The 21,708-nt window shown below is 46.3% G+C and overlaps 2 protein-coding genes across 6 annotated transcripts in view; one reads left to right on the top strand and one right to left on the bottom strand.

Moving 5' to 3' along the window:
* LOC119431211 (diphosphoinositol polyphosphate phosphohydrolase 1) overlaps positions 1–5,507 on the bottom strand; it is a 42,689-nt gene extending 37,182 nt beyond the window's left edge. Inside the window, exon 1 of one of the 2 annotated variants that reach the window (XM_037698681.2) lies at positions 5,241–5,507. In XM_037698681.2, the coding sequence (XP_037554609.1) occupies positions 5,241–5,333 (93 nt within the window). In that variant the 5' untranslated portion in view covers positions 5,334–5,507. The remainder of the gene's footprint in view (positions 1–5,240) is intronic. The other variant, XM_037698682.2, reaches the window with a different exon arrangement.
* An 821-nt stretch (positions 5,508–6,328) lies between these two features.
* LOC119431209 (inositol hexakisphosphate kinase 1) lies at positions 6,329–20,135 on the top strand. 4 transcript variants are annotated; one of them, XM_037698679.2, is made up of 8 exons: positions 6,329–6,563; positions 7,166–7,308; positions 8,362–8,488; positions 8,627–8,777; positions 10,015–10,187; positions 12,228–12,403; positions 15,301–15,468; positions 16,662–20,135. In XM_037698679.2, exons 2-8 carry the CDS (start codon positions 7,249–7,251, stop codon positions 17,028–17,030), a joined length of 1,224 nt encoding a protein of 407 aa, XP_037554607.1. In that variant the 5' UTR covers positions 6,329–6,563; positions 7,166–7,248; the 3' UTR covers positions 17,031–20,135. The 4 variants fall into 4 exon arrangements, with proteins under 4 accessions (XP_037554607.1, XP_037554605.1, XP_049513173.1 ...); XM_037698677.2 differs by having other exon boundaries at positions 6,329–6,657; XM_049657216.1 differs by lacking the exon at positions 6,329–6,563 and adding an exon at positions 6,699–6,853.
* The last annotated feature ends 1,573 nt before the right edge of the window (positions 20,136–21,708 follow it).

Here is a 21,708-nt window from a genome sequence, read left to right as displayed (position 1 = left end):
TTGACTGGTGCATCTGTACAAGTTCTCTCTGCGTTGTACAGCGGTGTACAGGTTGTACCCGACTTAGTAACATTCCAAAGCATCGCAGTGAAAGCGATGTCATAAAACACACCCACTGTTTCTCCTTATAGTTCATTTAGCCATCAGTACATCCAAGTGCGCCATACAATAAAGGTACGAGGTACGCTGCAGCGTCCATCACGCGTGTTCGTCGTTCTCAAGTTCGATAGCGCGCCTTTGTCTTTCGTCAACTTTCGTTCCCCACGTGACGTCAGCGCGCACCTCACGCTGCAGGGAGTCGCGCATGCGCCCTTCAAACCCAGGACGAAGTTTCATTCAAAGCAGCCTTCTCCTAAGTCTCGGACACCATATGGTCTGCGGTGTCATCATTATCATCATCAGTAGCAGCAGCCGCAGCCAATCTTTATGTCCACTGCAGGACGAAGGCTTCTCCCAGCAATCACCAATTACTTCTGTCTTGCGCTAGCTGATTCCAAGTTGTGCCTGCAAATTTCCCAATTTCGTCACACTGCCGCCCAGTTCTCTCACATCCACGAATATACGCTTCCCTTCTCTTGGCACCCATTCTGTAAAACTCTAGCAGTCCATCGGTTGCCTAGTTGGGCCGGCATTACATGGCCTGCCCCAACTCCATTTCTCCTTATCTCAACTATAATATCGGTTACACCCGTTTTCTCTCTAATACGCACCGCTGCAGTCTTCCTGTCTCTCAACGTTACGCCTATATCATTTTTCGTTCCCATCCCTCGTTACGCGGTCCTTAACTTCTTCTCAAGCTAAACCAGCAACAGATACCGTTATTTGCGGATCGCGTATGTATACGTTCGGAAGAAGACCTCACTTCCTTCGTGACATATACCCCGAGATTCGCCCCATATACCACGGCATGCCTCCGACTGAAAGTAGCCGAGGTGAAAATTTCCCGTTTTTATACGCTAAATTCTTCATGGCTGCAAACTTCCTGACAATTCCAGGTTTTCCCCTGATGGCAGACATCCCGGAAATTGATCTCTATACTGCTACCGGCAGAAGCAAGATGAAATGAGCCGTCTCCACAAAAACTTGCTTACTATTCTGTGCACTAAACTTGCGCTTGCAAAGCTACCTCTCAATAAGCCAGATCGGTTTTAAAACCCGAAACTCCAGAAAACCGCCACAACGAGCTCGAGGCCTCTGGACGCTCGACACAAGACTGTTGACCAATGCCTTATTGGGTACGATTCTGTCAGCCAAAAACAGCGCTTTTATTTCCTGTCCGTGGGATAAGGTAAACAGGATTTGCTTCGCTCAACCCTTTCGCGTCGGACAGTAGCCGGACGCGACGCTCCCAGACCAACTTAAGCTCCAGCTCGCGAGCACCAGCGCCTCATCGGACGTCGGGACACAAAATAAGCCGTCAAGAAACGAACCTTCTCGCTTACAAAAGCAGGCTGGGCATCGTATATCTCCGAGTCGCGAATGCTTTCAAGATACACTAAACAGAAAGATCACGTGAGCTGTATCAGTAAGTCACCCTTCTATAATAAAACCAGAAAAACAAGCCACTCTTGGCGTGAGTACAGACTTGGTAAGCCAGAAAATACGTTAAAAAAGTGCGGGTGGCGCCGCCACCGGCAAGTTTGCGCAACTCACCGTGACGTCATTAATTTTTTTTCTGGGACGTCATGGATCTCCTCGGGCCTAGCGAAAATAAAATTCTGGGGTGTTACGTGACAGTGAATCACGATCTGATTAGATGAGGCACACCGTAGTGAGAGACTCGGGATTAATTTCTACCACCCGGGGTTCCTTACAAGGAGCACCAACGTCCGGCTCCAGTTAAACTTAACCACCTAGGATTTTATTCAACGTGGATGCAAAGCGCGGTACACGGAGCGTTTCTTGCATTCCGCCACCGTCGCAAAGCCGCTGGGAATCGAACCAACGACCCTGCTATCAGCAGCAGAACGGCACCAGCCACGAGCGCTGTTGCACTCCGACCCCATCGGAATGCGACTGCCGCGGTCGGGATCGAACCATGCAGCTACCTCCTGCTCAGCAGCGCAACAATATCAACTTTGCTCTCGTTTGTGTGTGCGTGTGTGTGCGCGTGTTTTATGGCTATAAAACACGCCATCCAAGTCCTTATTTTCACGGTGAAATAAGCGGCCTTCTTGGTATTATATATGCGTATAATTCACTAATACAGTTAAATTAATTACATTAAATGAGTACAGGGACATGCTTTCGAGGTTACAGAATCTTTCCCACGCGCTTCCCACGCGCTTCCCACGCGCCAGAGGGATGATATTTAGCTAGTTTGAAGGTTGGGAAACACTTTAATTTGATACCATGCATTTGGTATCGAAAGCCGCACCTGGGTGTCATCGACATTTTCTGACGTCACGACACGAGCAAATTTTTACTCACTTTGCGTAGCAGTGAGCCTATATAATAGGTACGATGATGTTAATGAAAGAACATAAATAAACAAGAGCGCCACGCGCATTTCTTCTGACTGCGATCGCAGAAACGGAGCGGCGAGACAATTGTATCTGATGTTATCACGCATGCATCCACTTCCTGGGTATATATAATGAAACCGAAACTGGCGTCATTTCAGGACACCATCGAATTCGCCATCTTGCCAGCTCTGATTGGCCCAGAGGGCTGCTACGGCCTCTCTGATCGGCTCAAAATGTCGCCGTTACAAAATGTGACAATACGGCGAAATTCGACAATGTCCAGAATAGTAGAAAGAAGCATATCATAGTAAATTATTTAGAGCACTCCGACACTTGCCAGCCTTTTTCTTTAGTGTCTAGAAGGTCTGGGCATTCACTTCGCGAGAAAAATGACAATCCGTAAAATATAATTAAATATTCGTTTGAGGCACCACTGCAACACACGTTGTAAAATAATTTGCACCCTTATTAAATAACACCTTACACCGTTAAAAGCGAATAAGAGTATAAATCAACCTATAACTCACACCCTTTTCGGGTAAAAGGGTGTGGGATATACACCCATTTACAGCTTTATTAACTGTTAAGGGTGTAAATTATTCTACAGTGCATCGTCTACGCGAGACGCTGCAGCGGATGGCTCCAGTTAAACTTCAACCACCTAGGATTTTATTCAACGTGGATGCAAAGCGCGGTATACACGGAGCGTTTCTTGCATTCCGCCACCGTGGCAAAGCCGCTGGGAATCGAACCAACGACCTTGTTAGCAGCAGCAGGACGGCACCAGCCACTGAGCTATAAGCAGCGGGTCAAATAAAAACGAACGTACACACCAGCTGGGGCCAGACAAGTTCTATCTCACTGCTGACGCCACTGGGTGTCGTGTCCCAGAAGTTGACAGCGAGTCACTCGATATATCCGGCCCCAGATGATGTTACGTACGAAAGACTTCAAAACCTCCAACATGGGCAGTGCTAGCTCTCTCCAGCCCCGCCACAAAGTTCTTAACGAGTCAAAGCTTGAAGAGAACGACACAGGTCGGTGACAAGAAGAAGATGAAGGATTCGACGCAGCGAAAGGGCAAATGAGACTGCGAGAGTTTATCAGCGACAGGCGACGGGTCGGGAGACAGTGGATCTTTTTCACCGCCAACTTCGCGTCCACACGCGAGGCCTCAACGTCGGTAGCACGGTGCTAAGCGGGTCTAAACGGCTCCGAAAGCATTTTCTTTTCTGTTTCATTTCTTCTTCACTTTTTTTCTCATTTGTCTCTGCTCACCAGCTACCGGGCAGCACCCTCCCACCGAACTTTCCCCAACGCCAGCAGGGAGCCGATTCCCAAAATAAAAAAGGGCTCGATAGAGGCGACACTCGGTGCAAACACACTTTATTTCACTCGACGGGCTCATCAAGCGATGTTTTAAAACGCCGAGCAGAAAAAATAAGGCAGAAATGTCAGGAAAAAGAAATGCGGCGCGAATTCGGCTGTACTCGCGTGATTGCGATCGGCTGCTGCGAGAAGAAGCTGAGACGGCAGCAAGTTTCCGGTGTCTGCTTCGGCTCGCTCATTCCAGATCTATCCGGCGCCGCACGCGATCTCCTCGGTAGAGCGGCGGCCGCGGAAACTGCGGAGTACTAACGTAGCGCGTACGACAAGAAGTCGACATGCAAGCAGCATATCACGCGGAACACAACCCGCCGATGCGTGATCAAGATAAAAGAGCGAAAACGACAAACTAAAGAAGGGGAGGAGGAGAAGAATGTATGACGCCTCTGACTGCCTCTCGTCTCACGTGCTAACACACCGATTAATCAAAGTCAAAATGAGCAGGAGCGGCCGGGGATCTGGAGCCGCACTGGCTCTCCATAGCAAAGCGCGATCGCGTTTTTTTTTTTTTTTTTTCCCTTCCCCCTGCTTCGGTTTCGCGTCGTTTTGTCGGTTTCTGGCTGCCTAGCCGGCCGCCAGAAAGTCTAGAAAAACCAAAAGTAAAAAACAAACACTGAAAGCGAGCGACGCCATCTATTCCTAGTGTTCGCACGCCTGTACTCCTCTTCGTGCAACACATACACAAATCCGTCTGACACGAGTATGAGGATGCACCCTGCTTGTTGAGCCGATTAACGAAAGCAACGTCCTACCGTAGTCGAATTTCTTTCGTTCGCTTCTCTTTTTGTTGACGACAGAGCTTTTAGCGCTCAGAAGAAATAAAACCGCTGCACATCTCGTTCACAGCACGATACACGGGCTGGGAAAAAATAATCAGCAAGAAACTCGCGTAGTGCGCTGTCGCGCCGGAGACGAATGCGCTGGCACGCTCGATTGACTATTGAACCGCTGGGGCAACAAGGTCGTCCCCCGACGATCGCTCAACGAAATGACAGAAAAAAAAAAAAAATCGCGAAAAAATTATATATAGCTGCGGAGCGCGACAGCTCTGCCACGCTAGACGAACGGCATTTCGAGCATGTCCGACGAACTTTACGCACATCCTCGACTCCTGTCTCCATCTTATGTTGCCTCCGCTTTCATTTTTTCATTTTTTTTTACCCGCCTCTCCTCCGTTCACGGGGCGGCTATGTCTCGAAACGGGAGCCCTTCTTGCGGCGTAAAGGCGGCTCAAGTCGCTGCAAAGCGAACACCAGGATTCACTGCTGCGCAAATTCCCCCCGGCCAGCGAGCGTGACAGGTGCCGTGCGAAGGTCGCGCAGCACGTGAGTTTGTTAACGCCAGCCGCGAAGATGCAGCGAATGCAACGGGGTCCGAAGAGACTCTCACCTCGCTCTCATCCTTGCGTACGCACAGGCAGGCCGCTCGTCGCCGAAAGCCGTCCCCGTCATACGTGCGAGTCGAGTTGGGCTTCTCTTTCATGCTTCGTCGCCGAGGAACGGGCCGAGCACTCGGAGAACGCAAGGCGCTGAGGGAAGCAGCTGCCTACGATTTCATCGCTGTGCGGTCTCGCAGAAGCGGCACGCAACCTTCCCGAGCGGTGCTCTCGCTTCGATTCGCCCCACGGCCATTTTTGAGACTCGGGTCGGCTTCGATTCAGCGCCCCGCGGTGCGCCAAGTTCCGCGACAAAAGTTTCTGCTCCGTGACGTCACGACCAGCCCCCTCGCGCCCGCGTAAATGGTTGCGGTTTGTTGTCGCCGTAGTTGCGTAGCTAATAAGTGCTCGAGTTTGAAGAACTAAGAGCAATGCACGCTTTTGTAAATAACCCATACTTTATATGTGTTTGTGTGAGCAATTGCTGCAACTTTGCAACATTTTGGCGACGGCACAGCGACAACTTACGAGCAATTTGTTTTTGTGTTTGGTGAACTCGCTTATCGAATGAGACCTTCGCATCAGCTCACATATCAAGTGACGTTGGGCTGCGGCATATCGCGCTGCTACTTATCGATGGCCAACCACTACCCTTTCTCCACACCCGTCAGTTGAACGTCAGTGAACACCACTGACGTAAGCACGCTGCCCGGTGAATCGAATACATCCTGTGCGTCTTTCGCATTTCTACGCAGAAAGGTGCCGTAGTTTCACTTTTCCGTTTCATTCATTCTACGCACCGAAGAAAGTCACCGAGTTTTCCGTTCTTACGCTAGCCAAAGTCCCTGTGGGCTCTCTCGAAAATGCCCTTGTTGTTTTCCATCGATTGCCATTAGACCTCTTCGAACAAATTTATGCGTTTTATTCGCTCATTTAAGTCGTTGATTTCGGTTTCGGTTGTCACCGCACGTTTCTTTGCGTACGCATCATCGTATCGGCGCTTCATAAATGGAGTTAAAGGCTATCACCTGTTGTAATAATGTGTAATAAATATGAATCTGTTTTCTTATTACTTTATTGACCACATTAAGGACTGTGCAATTTTTATTACAAGTGATGACGAATTGGCAATGTGCATATTTAAATACATTTGATTTTATTAGCGCATTTTGAACTTAATATTTTGAAACTGTAAGCATAGTGCAGTCCAAGTTATTTGAGTGAACGTGATTCATTTTTTACGTTCCGCATGGCAACTGCGGCAGCCGAGCGCCACAGGCTCCGCAATTGCCTGTAGAGCCCTCTATCGAAGTATGAAAACACCAAAATTTCCTGCGGTATGTTTTGAGTAGTGCTAAACCAATTCGTTTCACTTTTAATTTCCTTTCGTTTTCTTGTATCCGGCTACGCAAGGACTCCCCGTTTCCTCCGGTAAGCGTGTCATGCGTGTACCGCGGCTCCTAGTTGCTGCGTTCAGAGCTGGTGAGCGGTGTTAAGGACTTGAGATGATGTCGTGATCGGCTTCATCGACTCGCGGCCGGCGTTGGATACCCGTGAAATATTGGCCTTGGAACTCCCATCTAGCAATCGCTATCAGAGCCCGCACGCCAACATCTTGACCTCGCCAGTGGGATTGCGTTCACTGATTGAACGATTCTATAAGTAAATGATGTTGCTACACAGTGTCATCGCTATCGGCGATTTATTTTATTTAATTCTCTAGCGCACCCTCTGTACCGAAAGCTCCACTGTCAGGGGCACGCTTTAGCGCGTACTGCGTCCGAGTTTCCCATTTATGTTTTACCCTCTTGGCAGTTGTTTCGAAATGACACGAAATTTAAGGAGCCTCACCGCGCTCTCCTGCCGAGATAGTTGCTGTATCTTTACGGTGGGGGTCATTCAAAACAACGACCCTGTCTGTATCTTTTATTCCACACAGAACTGTTGAACGCCGAGATGACAGCGGCAGCCCGAAGTAATCGTCCCGTCACATTACAGTCCGCAGAATAAACGCGATGACCCATGGCTGCCGAATCCGGAGGAAAGTGCGAAAATGTGGTCTTGGAACCTTACATCCACCAGGTGAGGCATTTCGCTACGCATCCAATCTAAGCTGCTCGTACTGGTAGTCGAATGGGCCGAATTCGTGTCTGTAAATGTGACCACCGCACTCATTTTTAGCGCTGACGAGATCAATTTTGGATAGCTTGCCAATTTGCAAGTGGTGCGCGTACTCATAGGTTTTAAACGAGGATTAGCCTGTGCATTTCTTTTGGATTGTACCATCTCTTGTCGTTATAACTTGTAAGAGAAAGCAAGCTATGTAAGAAACAAGCAAAAACTTGCTGTAGTGACGAACCAGATTTTGCATGGAAGTGATCAGGTCTGCGAAAGCTTGGTAATGGAAGGACATATATCACAGAAACTCAGTGTTTACAATTGCTTTTCATGAAAAATCCAGTGGGAGTTAACACTGGTACTTACAACAGTAAGTCAGCACAGAAAATAATGTCTCACAAAGAGAAGAAAAATGGGCCGGGCATATATTTACAGCTTGTACACTTGTGTAAGAGTTGTGAGTGCAACGTTTCTTGTCTCAGCTTCTCTGCCTGCTCATGTTACATAATTTTCTACTCTGATGTATTATGAACAGGCTTTCCCAGCAAGCAACATTAATGTAAACCAGCCCAAACCTTCTAAGGTCTTAATAGGAATTTTGAGAAAAAGCACTTGTATCCACAGAGCAAAGCTCGACTGGGTGATCATAACGTTTGCAACACATATATGGTAGCAGGATGAAGTCTCAAGTTTATGAGCAAGAAGCGTGCAAAAAGAAGCGTGCGCACTTGTACATGCTAATCTTTAGTGCCAAACGTGGTTTGGGAGCAAGATTGCTTTAATTCTGATGTTTCTTAAAGGGTTGCAGTGTAAATATTTGTGCTCTGTCTGATTTCGTCCACAATCAGATTAAGATATTGTGAAGGTAGGCGACAGTTTCAAGTCTGCTACGGCGTGAATCCATTTGATAGCCTTCTATTTATTGGTCAAAGTAGGCTGACATAAACATTTAACGGTTACCGTGCAAATTAAGTTTTTGATTGATTGAAACAGATTCCACTCTGCACATGATTTCAGGTCGGGGGACGGTCATCCATGCTGTGTCTTGACGAGTTAACACTCTGCAAGCCACTAATACTGCAAGAACTTAAATTTTATGAAAACCTTCCAGATGTTCTCAAGCCGTTCACATCCGAATACAAAGGTAAGCAGCTTCGGCCTGTACCTTGAAGGCATAAACTCCTCTCCTGCCTTTTCTTCATTCTGTCTATGAGCCTGCAATTTCTTTTCATTGCCCACAATTAATCTCTCTCCCTGACCCTGTTGTTGTGCACTTTTACAGGTGTTGTTGAAGTAGCGTTGCTGGAGGACCCCGATGGCTACCTGACGCTGACAGCGCATCCCTCGTACGACCCCCTTAAGAATGGCTGTGCTTCTAGTCATACCATCAAGGGCACAGAAAGCATCACGAGCCTCAAGGCCAGAAAGTACAGGTACGCTTTACCCTCCTCCTTGTTCAAACACAAGCACGTATGGTGGCTCATTGGCTATGGTATTGGGCGGCTGAGTGAAAAACACGGGTTTGATTTCCAGCCCCTAGCAGCAGAATGCAAGAACAGTCGTGTACTTTGATTTAGGGGTACAATAAAGAACTTCAAGTGGTCATAATTGATCTGTTCAACTATCCTGTTGAAGCCAGTGGCCCCTTACAGGCCAGGTACTTTGATGGCGGATGCATAAGAAAGTGTGGCTTCAGCTTGCCAAGTACAGTGAAAGTTCACTTGAACGAACTTCAAGGGACCTCAGAAAAATGTTTGTTAAGTGAAAGTTCACTCAACTGAAATAAGTATGTTGCAGGTTCTTATCACAAGCTAAAGGAAACATCGGGTGTTCAAATGATATTTCAACCCATTTATTTGTCACTCTGCTCATTTGCTAGTGGAAAGTGCGCTAAGCTGCACACTTTCCGATGCGGCCGTGATTGCATGGCACTGGCTCTTAATCATAGACAGTGATGATGCTGGGATCCCAAATACCTTGGCAACGTTGACTTGACGCTGCACTGAGTCCAGCCTATGCAAAACATGCCGTTTTTCGTCTAGAGACAGGTGCTTTCGTTTGGCGCTCATGATTAACCAGCACACGAATTCCTTTTCTTGGTTGTAGAGCTAGAGCTCTGGCTATTGGGCTATGGCTTCGGGTGGCTACGAACTTATCTATGTAGCCGATCCAAGGAACCTTGGCCGATCCAGTTCAAAGTTAAATAGGGCCCATTATTCGTTGCGGGATTTTGAACTGCTGTTATCAACGTAAAAATATGCTACAAAAGTGTGGGTTGTACTTGGAAGTGATCAATGTGACCTGGAAGACAAAGAATGATGGAGTGTAATATGTTTGCAAAACTGAATTATGTTAAACTGTAATGCGTTTGCATTGGGTTCAGTCGTGCTTCGGTGGGGGAATTAAAAGAGTTTGTACAACCGAATAGTTCGTTTAAGTGACGTTTGTTCAAGTGGTATTTTACTGCAGTTTGTCTTGTGTGCTTTTTCTATGACTATTTTGTTGGTGTTTGCTTAGCAAAGTGCAGTGTTTCAGATTTGCCAAACATTCTTTGCAAAGTAAAGAAGTATTTCATGCTAACACTGTTGAACAAGGACAACTATTGCAGCGAAGCTGACAGACTTCAAAAGCAGCCTACAGAAGGCCATGTGACACCACTTGTCAATGCAGGATGCGCTGGCAGAAGGCTGGCAGCGTCGAAATTGAGCCGGTGCTCACGGATGGCACGCAGTTGTTTGAGGAGGATGACGGCAAGGACAGCTTCACCACACACAACCCATGGATTGTGCGATGCCACAACTTGCAGATTCAACGCTTCCTGTCATCCTCCGGAAGCCCCAGAGGTATGCAGCAATTGCGTTCATGCTCCATTGGTCTGCATTCACGCCGATTCTCGTCATACTGCTCAAACTTGCCTCTGCACAGTTGCTAAATGTCTCAGCTGCAGTCTCTGCATAAACATCAGGGCTATTTTTCCATATATTTAGTATGTATTTATGCCCTAAGAAGAGGTTGCACCCTTTTGGACTTGTCCCAAAAAGCAATAGGCATCTACAGGGTGCGTACAGGTCCTTGAAATCCTTGAAAACCCTTGAAATTGAAAAGTGCATTTTCAAGGCCCTTGAAAGTCCTGGAATTTTTTTCCTTCCTTGAAAATCCTTGAATTTCGTGAGCAATGCACTTGGATATCGGCATTGCGACCTCCTTTCTGTGGTAGATCGGCGTTGGTCTGACAAACTCCCTATTTCAAAAACAATACGCCGGCGCGAGCACACGTGGTTCCGTTTTGCAGAACTGCGCGAAAAAAATAAAAGGCTTTACTGCGTCAGACCGCGAACGGAGCGAGAGACCCATGCCACGCTTCGGTGCTGGCTCGGCTGGCAGTGTTTACGCTGCTTTCCTCACCCTACTGTATGTTTCACACCACGCCCTTCGGTCTGCCTTGTCCCACTTTCACACTTGCGCGCGAGGTGAAGCTAGTGAAGCTAAAGAGAGCTATAGTGGAGCAACTGGTGCACGGTGCACGGTGCCTTTGGGTGGAGGTTTGTTATAATATTATGATAATATAGTATAAGTGCAATAACATTATGCTGAATGTTTTGGAAATGGTTGATAAACCAACTCAGCTAATACTGCAGAAGCCTGAGCAGCTGTTGTGAGTGTTCATTGCGTTAAGTTTTAATATTGCGGACTTGAGAAATGATCAAGGCACAAGACATGTTTTACAAAATTGCACTATTCATCTATTTTGTATAATATAATGGATGTGTAGCAAGAATGGTTTGGAAATGTTCGGTAAGCTTGCCCAGTTAATACTGGAGAAGTCAGAGTAGCTGTTGGAAACATTATGTTTTGTGAACTTTTTTTTTTTGATATTGTTGTGAACTTTCAAAATGATCAGGACTAGACATTATTTATATCATTGGGATATACATTTATTTCTTTTTATTTTAGTGCAATAAACATAGGCTAAATGTTTTGAATATTTTTGGTTAACATTACCCAGCCTATACTGGAGAAATCTCAGCCACTGTTGTAAGCGTTCATTTTGTGTTGTGATCTGGAGAAGTTATCAAGGCTAGACATGTTTATTATAATTGTGATATACATTTATTTATTGTAAGTGCAATAAAACGGCTTTTTTGGACATGTTAAGAGTAAAGAAATCCTACTTTGGATGCCGCTGTGAGTCCTTGAAAAACCGGTGACAGGTCCTGGAAAGTCCTGGAATATCCTTGAATTTTTGCCTTGGAAAACTGTACAAACCCTGAATTCTATCTTGCATGCCTTTCCTTTCCTTAATGCTACAGACCCGATACTTTCAGGTCACAAACAGCATGGGCCTACCAGTGTGGCATAGCGTTTTTGACAGAGAAGTAGTGAGCACAGAGTGTTAAAGAAAGAGATACAAGATAAATAATTATTGTTCCAAGATTAACACCAAAGGGTGTGCATTTTTTTATAGTGTACGACACCAAAATAATCCTTTAACAGGTTACTGGCATGAGGACACATGGCATCAAAGTTGGATGACATCACCTGACTGGTGATTTTCTGTCAGATTTGCAGTGTTGCATTGATTATAGTTGCTTCAGAAGGAAGTGCATTCCAATCTCGTGACTGTTTGTAAGAAACGGGAATGCTTGGATCTGGTGTTGGGTGGGCCTGTGTTGGTTCAGACGAGAGATGCTGCGAGCAGGCGTAATGATTTGGTTGCCTGATGGCATGAAATGAAATGTGTATATATCAGAGGAGGGGAATTTATTGAGAAAAAGGTGGTGTACTTTCATTCTTAGCGCTGCTTTGTGGCAGATTCTTTGCTTTAGGACTTTTCCAAAGAGAGACGATTGGACAGACTTTTTGCAAACTTTCTCTGCCACCAGAGTTCTTGCTGCTGGAAAATTTGACGGCCCGCTACACGTTTCCCTGTATCCTGGACCTGAAGATGGGCACTCGGCAGTATGCAGACGACGCTTCTGAAGAGAAGCGCCGAAGCCTCGACGCCAAGACGGCCGCCACGACTTCGAGCCCTCTCGGGCTCCGGATTTGCGGCATGCAGGTGAGCAAGAAGAACTTGTACCTTTCTTTTTGCTTTCTTGCTGGTGATATTTTGTATATGCATCATGAAAGGATGGCATGTGACCGACATTCCCTCAAAATATAACATGCTAGTGCGTGTTCATGCCTTCGTATTTTGGCTATGCTAAAATTTACTGCAAACGTATTTCATTGCATTTTTAAAGCAAGCCTACTGATTTCGACTTGTATGTGTGATGCTTAATAATGGGTGCAAAATTGGGTAATGGCAAGTACTTTAATTAAAATACAGTCGACTTCCTTAATTTGACCCTAATGGGACCAGCCCTTTAAATTATCCGGCGGATCGAATTAAACAAAAGGCAGGCAGAACGTCTAAACACGCTGATAATCGTTTGGCAGTATTTGTCCTATTCTGACATGTGCAAGAAAAGAATGCAGTGCACCCGCTTTTCATAATTTCAAAGTATAAAAGAAATGTAGAAATAACTTAGGAGCTCCTAAACAAAGTGGAAATTGAAAGCACACCAAATTTTCTATCAAGAACGATGTGGCATGCCTCCTATTCTGACAGTAAAAAAAAGTCTTCTTACCAAACTTTACCTCACAGAATGGAAATTTATTTACTTCATACCCGTTGCCATCAACCATAGACAGCACTTAATAATCACTGTCTGTTAAGAACTACTACAGGTCGTCCTTCATATGGTCTATAGCACATTAGATATTGTGCATTTATCAAACAACTTAAACAATTGAAACAGGATGGAAGCCCACACCTAGATTATCTACTTCGCTGGTTCGTCCTGCGACGCATAGAATTCTGTGGAATGCCTCAGACACATGGCGTGACTTATTTTTGCTATTAACATACAAACTACAGTATAGACTACTTATAACGTAACCGCATATAGTGCAGGACCGGATATAGTGCGGTCTTTTCAGACTCCCGTTAATTTTCCCATAGCACTCCATGTATAAACGTATCGCTTATAGTGCAGTTGCGGGAAACGAAATACCGGTTACAGTGCGAATGCCTGGCAGTACGGAAGTCAGCGGAGACGGCGAACGCTCCCCTCAAATGGGCGCCCCAAGGAGTGCTCGAGGAAGAAAGAGAGACGAGGTGGAGAAGAAGCGCACGTGGTGCGAACGAACAGCCAGTGAGGCTGAAACCACAATCTTGACTGCGAGTCGTGAAATAGCCAGCGAGGGCCACGAAACTGCCAACGCCGGCCAACGCTCGCTTCACAATAACGGCAGTAAACGAAACTTCAGCGAGCGGGAGGCGCCGGCACACGCGGAGACCGTGGAATGTGAGGGAGGAGGGCGGTAGGGAAGCGGATTTCGCCTCGGCAACTCCGCCGCTTCTGTGGCTCCCCTCGCCCTCCCTCGTAGCTCCCTCACTTTCGACTGTCACCGTGCGTGCCTGCCGCCGTGCAGGCGCCGCCGCTACAGCCGGCCTGGCGCCAGCTCCCTGAAGTTTCATTTTCTGCCGTTATCGGGAAGCTTTTCTGCCGTTATCGCTATACTGCCCACGCCGTTACCGGCGTGGGCAGTTTCGTTGGCCGACTTGGGACAGCGCCGCTGCTTCCCTCTGTACCGTAGCCGCAGCGTGCAAGGTCAACACGTGACTAGAAAGTAGAGGAAGCATAAAATAAAGGACAAAGAAGGGTTCTCTGCCATTTTCTATGCGTGGCTACGGTAGCGTGGCTGAGACGTCGGCACGTGCACGCATGTTCCGGCACAACGCAGAATCGGCGACCTTGCCATTTGAGAGAGGGTGAAATTTCCGCCACATTTTTTTTTTCTTTTTTTTTTGTTTTGTTCGCGTGCGACATTGAGGGGTCTCTCCTAAGTGCCGGAGCAATGCCGGTCGGAGGCGCGCCGCGTGATTTGGTTCGAATTAACGAAATTCGACTAAATTGAATGCAAACGTTCTAGCCACATTCCTCGACTGTCGCATACGCGTGGCGGCTCGGTGCACATGTTTTGCATATGTGCGGGCCTTAAAAATTGTTGCTTTGGTTATAGTGCGGTACCGCTTATAGTGCGGATATTCGCGACTCCGGCGACTTACGTTATAAGCGGTCTACACTGTAACTTAATGCTTGAATGTGATTTTGTAATCGGACTTTAAGCAGCACGTTGTTGTGATGCTATGTGAGATATTGCTCTGTTGCCATCCATGCTATTGAAGTTACCCACTAGGGTCACGGTGTCGGGTGCGTGCGTGCTGACCCGCCAAGTTCGAGTTATCCAGCGAAGGTCAATTTCAGCATCAAAAGAACGAAAGTTTGGGCCCATAGAAATGTATGGGCCCAACCTCAATTGCTGTGTTGCCCTTAAATTACTTAGCGTATTTATTCGATTATAAGACGGTCACGATTATAAGGCAAAGGTGCGGTTGGAGGGCCCAAGAAAAAAAAATTGGTGTGCATACTAATATAAGGCGATATAGAGTAGCTGAAGGGTTATTCAGATTTGGCAAGAATTGCCCGAAATACTGAATTACAAACACAGCCAAAGCACAAGATGGCGTTCATTGAAAGAGGGAAAAAGCTTCAACACACATTATATGCGAATTTTGACTTTAGGTGTGGCTTCCGGCATGGTGGCACGCACTGCCGTAAAGCCACACTATGAGGCAAAATTAGCACTGCCGTGAAGCCACACCTAAAGGCAGAATTCGTGTATAAGGCAAGGAGTGACTTCAAGGCTAAGAATTCTGGGAAAAGACCTCGACTTATATTCGAATAAATACGGTATATGCATGGTCAGCGCATGTAAGGCGAGTTGTGCCTAGAATAATGGCCAGTTTCCAGCACAAAATCTTTGAGGCAAGAAAGAGCTGGATTCTGCAAAAGAGTTGTTGTAGGAGGTAACTTTTTGCATTATTCTTGCTCATTGCATGTTCTCCAGGTGTACCAGCAGAACCTTGGCTATTACAAGTGCCACAACAAGTATTTTGGCCGGTCACTTAACGTGGAAGGCTTCCGGCAGACCCTGTACCACTTCCTTCATGACGGCATCCGCTTCCGCTTCGACATCCTGCTGCCCCTCATTGACCGGCTCCAAAAGCTCACAGAGGTCAGTGTGCCTACACACTGTCATTGAAGACACTCTAAAGGAAATGATTAAGTCTAGCTAGATTGCTAGGTTATTTGTCTAGAAATCTATCATCGTTTTCTGTATGCCGATATGTCGCTTTGTTGCATAGAAAATTGCCGTGCCCGTGGCGGCTCCCGTGGTCCCGTGGCTGCTCCTCAATTTGAACCTCCCCCGCCCCAAAATGGACGCTTTAACGTAATCTCCACGTCACATCCCTTTATGACGCTCTCTGTTGATCAGCTAGTGCTAACATCGCAGGAGTGGTGCCATAGTCCACAACAAGTGGCATGAGTCCAGTTTTCTATTTTGATAATTTTCTCTCTTAAAAAAAGGTATTTTCTCACTATGAGTGATGAATTCGTTATTACAGAGGCATAATCTTTCAATCTAGCTGGACTTAATATATTCCTTTAGTGTCCGTTTGAGTTTCTGTAGCCGAACGAAGTGTGGATATCACTGTAGTCACTGACAAGTCATGATTGCAGCCGTGAATGCTCCTCGAAGGAAAAGTGCAGCTTTGATCTAAGCTGCTCCTGCTGGCTGCTGATCTGCAGTCCTTCTAGTCTCTACAACGTAGTGTAATTTGAGTATTTATAGTAATGAGCTAAAGACCTTGATGCTGATAACAATTTCAATTCCAATAAATACGAAATTTGCATAGACTAGCAATGAATGAAAGCATGTCAGAAAAAGCACCTATGAATCCGTCCGTACATTTCAGCAGTAAACTTTATTGGGAGTTGGCATATGTGCACTCGCAAGCTGTGTGAGGATGACCACCAAAATTTGTTTTGAAGGAACAGATTTTGAAGGAACAAATGAAGGAACTTGGCGAGGTAGTGTACATTTGGCTAAAATGTCTATATGAGTTAGTTGGCGCCCACATGTCATGTTTGAATATACTACTTAGGTAAAGGAATTTGTTGCTGTGCTCTTCCTGTATTTGTGTGTGTATTGTGCAGCAAATCCCCTTTATAATTTCAGCATGACATATTGGTCTGTCCCATTAAACGTCTAATTTTACGAACAATTTATCGAACTGCCAATCTCTGTTAATGCAAATTTGGGTGTGTCTCCCTCTTGTGTTGCTCATGAGGGCCACTTAGTGCATTACCATCCATTGAAGCTTGTATTCTCAACCGAGCCTCACACTGTGTCCTTTTGTCGTGCAGGCAATAGAGCAGCTGGAGTCTTTTCGTTTCTACACGAGCTCGCTTTTGATCCTGTACGAGGGCAAAGGACCCGACGGGAACTCAAACGACTGCAGCGAGGCACCACCACCACCACCCAAAGAGAGCGTCTTTACCAAGAAGCAGCCGCCACCTCCGGTGGACATCAGGATGATCGACTTTGCCCACTCAGTGTACAGCCCAAAGGACAAAGGGCCAGATGAGGGTTACCTGTTTGGCCTAAGGAACCTCGTGACTCAGCTGCAACTCTTGAAGCAGGACAACCTCAGCGCTGCCACAGAGGCGCTTCAGTTGAAGTGCGACAACGTTTCTGCGAAGAAGATCGAAGTGGCTGCGAGAGCAACAAACTGAGACGATCGCACAACCGAGCGTAATCGGGACGACCAAGCCCCGGGGGGCTGGTTCTGGCGAGAGATCCCTGGCACTGACGCTGCGCAGTAGTGGCATGATGGAAGAATCGCTGCCGTGTGAAATTATGAGTGGCTCAGCCGAGTAGTCAGCTTAAAGCAGTTGGAACAAAGGAATCGGAAGTTGGACAGCTTGGGTTTCACCAAGAGGTGGTTTGCATTGGAGTCTGCGTGGCCGGAAAAAATTGTTGACAAATGGGCCTGCCAATGGCTGCCAGCTGTTGATTTTTTCACAGATGCAGGAGCTTTTGACTTTCCACAGATGTGCCCCGAGCACTGAATCTTTAAAGACAGCTGCTCCCCAGGGTTGAAACGAAAGGTGCAACAAATGGGGAAGAATTCAAGATTCACAAATTGCACGAACAATGCCACTTTGGTCACACTCGCACTGACTCAGTCTCATCTTGCTTGTGCATCATTTGCATGCAGAGACTGTCTGGTAACATGACTACGGCATGCCGTTGTAACTGGCTGAAGCACACACCGTTGACTGCAAGACTTGAAGCTTCTGAAGCGAGTTGTGTGAACTTGGTTCTAAGCTTGTGGTGTCCCAACGTGACGCATCTTCAGTGACGTGTGGAGAAATCGTAGCAGTAGAGGCAAGGCATTGGCATTTCTTCATCACATTTAACAGCACACTCGGAGAGGCAGCTGCAGTTCTGTTTAGCCATGGCAAAGGAAATGCTGGCACAGAATCATTAAGCATACTGCTGCAGAACTTCGCAGAAGAGCATTGTAGGCATCAGATTGTGCAAAGTAAGACAATGTTGAAACAGCTATCACGGCGTGGGCTGTTTGCTTGAGAATCATCGATATATGGGGGCCACATAGTGGTCATATTTTTCTTTTTCTGGAGATGCTATTCAAGTGTGCAAAACAAGGCCCCGCGACAAGTGGCACACAATCATTCTGACCAAGGACTGAGGTCTGGAACGTGGCTGAAGATGCTAGTGCCGCAGTTTTTTAAGGTGGCTAATAGACGCTTGTCAGTACAGATACTTTTAGTCATTCCACAAAGGCCGCTTTTTTGCTTCCGAGGGCAGTATTGTAGCGTGCATGGTACCGCAAGCATTGGTAGTAATGAGAGTGACTTTCCCCGGTGGTTTACTGCTATACAATGGTTTCAGAGATGTGCAGCTTTGACATCAGTACGCAACCCTTTTTTTTTTCTTTTTTTCCATCCTTCGACATCTCGCCTCACTAGTTTTGCTTACTACATTGCACAGTCACACAGGGAGTTCTTAACAGTGTTCTTTGCTCTCGCACATTGGAGGGCTTTCTTTTTTTTTTTTTCTTTTTTGCAAGCAGTCAGATGCTGGTACAAGATTCGTGGCAGCCTTTCGACGTGCTGCTGCCAACACTCAACTGCCCTTGATCGCCACTATGGAGGCAAATGCATTTCCTAGAGTTGTGTAGGAAAGACGCGTTTGTTGTGCCACGTTACCTCTGCTTGCTTTGAATGCCGGTTATTGGCTCTTTTTTTCTTATCGTTTCACCGCACCTGCATTGTCAAGGTATCCAGGACCATTATTTCACCTCCACATTTCTCGTTGCACTAGTGCTCGGATATACGAGTACAGCCTTTCACACTCCGAGAATGTCTGAGCAAAGACCATTTCCTGTAACCAGTCATTCAAACTGATTTCAATTGTTCATGTGTGCAAGCATGAGGCATCCATTTCTCACTCATAACCAACCACATTACTAAAGGGTACCAGAACAGCAGCTTTGCACTGTACTGTCAGCGATGAGTTTACGGATGACTGGTGTCACAAAAAAAAAAATAATAATGCTCGCTGCCTTGGATTGTAACATGGAATGGATGGTACATTGGGGCACAGACTTGGTCAAATTGAGGAGACACTACGCAACTCCATGATGTTTTCGTTGATTGTGAGAATGTTTCAATTTTTCTCTACTTCCAAGGCTCCAAAACCTTTGTTTCTGGCTTGGGTGCTGGTGTCGTCTGGGGGCACTTTTCTGTGATGACATGTCGTCCGGTTATCTCTCATGTGCAATTTCGCAAAGTTATAAAACGTTGACCTTAAAAGGACCCAACACTAAGCATCATCAGTTTTCTTGAACTTGGAGCAATATGTGTGCTTGTCGTGTAAATGTTGTACCCTTTTTTCTTCCTCAATGTCACAAGGGAAGCCCGTTGACAGAAAGAATGGAAAAAAAAAAAAGAAGCAGCAGCTTGCAATGTTTATCTTGCACTTGTAACAGGTCTGAACCTTGCGAACGTTTTGAAGATTTTGTTGAATGTCACTCTTCTCTTACTGACAGAGCTGCGAACCTGTGTGGCAGCTTTTCTTGCATATGCTGTCCTTTTGTCAGTCACATGCGTTCTTTGCTGCATCTGAACCTTTGAAGGTTGTGAACCGCAGGCGACTTCCTAGAATCCCTAGACATTCTTTCAGAGCTCCCCAGACGCACTTCATTTGCTCAGCGACTACTAACACAGTTTTTTTTAGCTCACATATGCAGTGCCCGGTGAAATGGAAGTCGGCAGCGCTCAAGCAAATTCTTGAAGCATGTGTTGTCATATTTTAGTCTTTCAGAGAACGCATTCTCTCTCTCATGTGTATGAAGCACCTCGAATTTTTTTTTTCCCCTTGTAAGGTTAATTTGTGACGACATTTTTTTTTTTGCGTGTGTGTTGTTTGGTTGACGACACAGATCTTAGCTACATAGATAGGCTTGTATCTTTCTAGTGATTTGTATAGACATCAATTAAGGAGCGACGCATACTTTTTTCAGTCATGTGGCAAGTTGTCTCTGCGCCATTTTTTTAGGGCACTGTAATAAGTCGACGTGTCAATTGTCAATGACTTGCCATTGCGCCAATGTTGGCGGAGGAGAGGTGGTGTGTTGCATACCATCCTCTCTTTTTAACCTTTTTTTGGCGACATCCTAGGAAGTGACGGGTTGAGGTGTAGCATGTTCTTTAAGGTTGTTGATACACAAAATGAAAAGAGAATATGTCTGTTGCTTGTTGTATTTTAATATGTACGTCTACTTTGTAAGGAATAAAATGTTTATGCATGCAGCATTGTGGTGCTGCTTCGTTGTCTTATTTTTCTATCAATCGTGCATGTAATGTAGCTATTTATTGTACCATCAAGGTAGAAACATGACAAAGCCGAGTGGTCAGGACGATACAACAACATACAATAGTGAATAACATATATTAATCGCAGTCTAAGGACAGTGTCCAGAAGGCAGGAATGTATTGTAATAAAATTTATGTACAACATGCTATTTAACAGATGATGCTAGTTAGAGCATTTTTAAACCTACTGTTGTCTTCAATGGCTGGTGTGAGCAGAGGAATGTGTTCGCACATTCCTAGGTTAGCAATATAGTACATATGGCGCTTGTAGCCAGTTGCACAAGCATGACTAATAAAGCTACTGCAGAACGGTCAGCAGTACCAGACATAACGAGTGTGCTCAGCTAAATACATGGGAATTACAATTACAGCAGAAAATCGGCGAAAGCATGCCAAGAGAGAGAGAGAAACGTGGTGGGAAAGGCAGGGAGGTTAACCGGAAGAGATTCTGGTTTGCTACCCTGCACTGGGGTAAGGGGAAGGGGAAATGAAAGGCGGAAAGAATAGGGAAGAGAAAAAGCAGTCACAAAAAAAAAATTCAAGGAATTAAAAAAAAGAAAGGAGGAGGTTCGAAACGTCTGTGAGAACTATAGTCTGTCAGATAGTCCACTCGATCGCAAAAACTTCAAGAGTGCCCTGCGCAAGGATGACACGCAAAGCATGCCAAGTTTCATTAAATTGCAATGAAAAACGTTCTGCTCAAGGGCCAAGCATTGGCAGCGAGTTTCTCGAATAATAGACAAACTGAGGCTCATAGTTTTGTGGGCAGTATAAAGTACAGTGATCATTCGCCTACTAACAAACACGCGTGGTGTGACGCGCACAAATGCACACATGAACAGAGACAGAGTTCATGCAATGATTATGTGTCACAACGCTTGTGTGGTGAGCGCCACAGCGAGGGAGCACGTGTGCTAGTCCCAAAGCGAACGTTCGCTTTGGGTCCGCTCCCTTCATCATTTCACTTACCGCGCTTGCTCCCTCAACTCTTTCCACGTGCAGGTGCATCTGTCGTCTGATAGTCTTGGACCCTCACTGTCCCCGATATGACGTAATGATTCAACTCATTCAGTGCGTAGATCAGCTAGGCCACCCCATGGTCGGCGGGCAGCATAACATGAATATTTACTGTATAAATCTTTTAAGTTTCCTGCAATTTCACCAAGACTCCCTTCTCCACTTTCTCCCAAAATTAAGGGTGAAAATTCCCGAAAAGGGGGAAATTCCCTTTACAGAATGTCATTGCAGCTGGGCTAGAGCACTAGCTGGGCTACAGTGCCGTATAATTAAGGGGCCAGTGGGCTTGCCGGCGGAGGCTATGGGGGTGCGGCGGCTCCACGAACGTCGACAATATGTGCTTCTCCGACAGCCCGGGCAGCGGCGCTGGCGTAGGGAACGTCGGAGCGGCGGCGCAGTGGCCCGAGCATATTGACCTTTTCGCGGCGCTCCCGCGGGCGCTGCCATGTTTGATCACGTGGTGACGCGTCCATTGCTTGCCTCAGCCGCCTCC

Source organism: Dermacentor silvarum, chromosome 10, assembly GCF_013339745.2.
Source record: "Dermacentor silvarum isolate Dsil-2018 chromosome 10, BIME_Dsil_1.4, whole genome shotgun sequence".
Taxonomy (NCBI): domain Eukaryota; kingdom Metazoa; phylum Arthropoda; class Arachnida; order Ixodida; family Ixodidae; genus Dermacentor; species Dermacentor silvarum.
This window is presented reverse-complemented; position numbering and strand designations above follow the sequence as displayed.

Excerpts from the sequence above, each read along its gene's own strand:
- LOC119431209 (XM_037698679.2), top strand. The coding sequence starts at position 7,249 with ATGGCTGCCGAATCCGGAGGAAAGTGCGAAAATGTGGTCTTGGAACCT. Across the intron at positions 10,188-12,227 it reads ATCCTCCGGAAGCCCCAGAG|AGTTCTTGCTGCTGGAAAAT; the intron begins GTATGCAGCAAT and ends CTCTGCCACCAG. Across the intron at positions 15,469-16,661 it reads GGCTCCAAAAGCTCACAGAG|GCAATAGAGCAGCTGGAGTC; the intron begins GTCAGTGTGCCT and ends TTTGTCGTGCAG.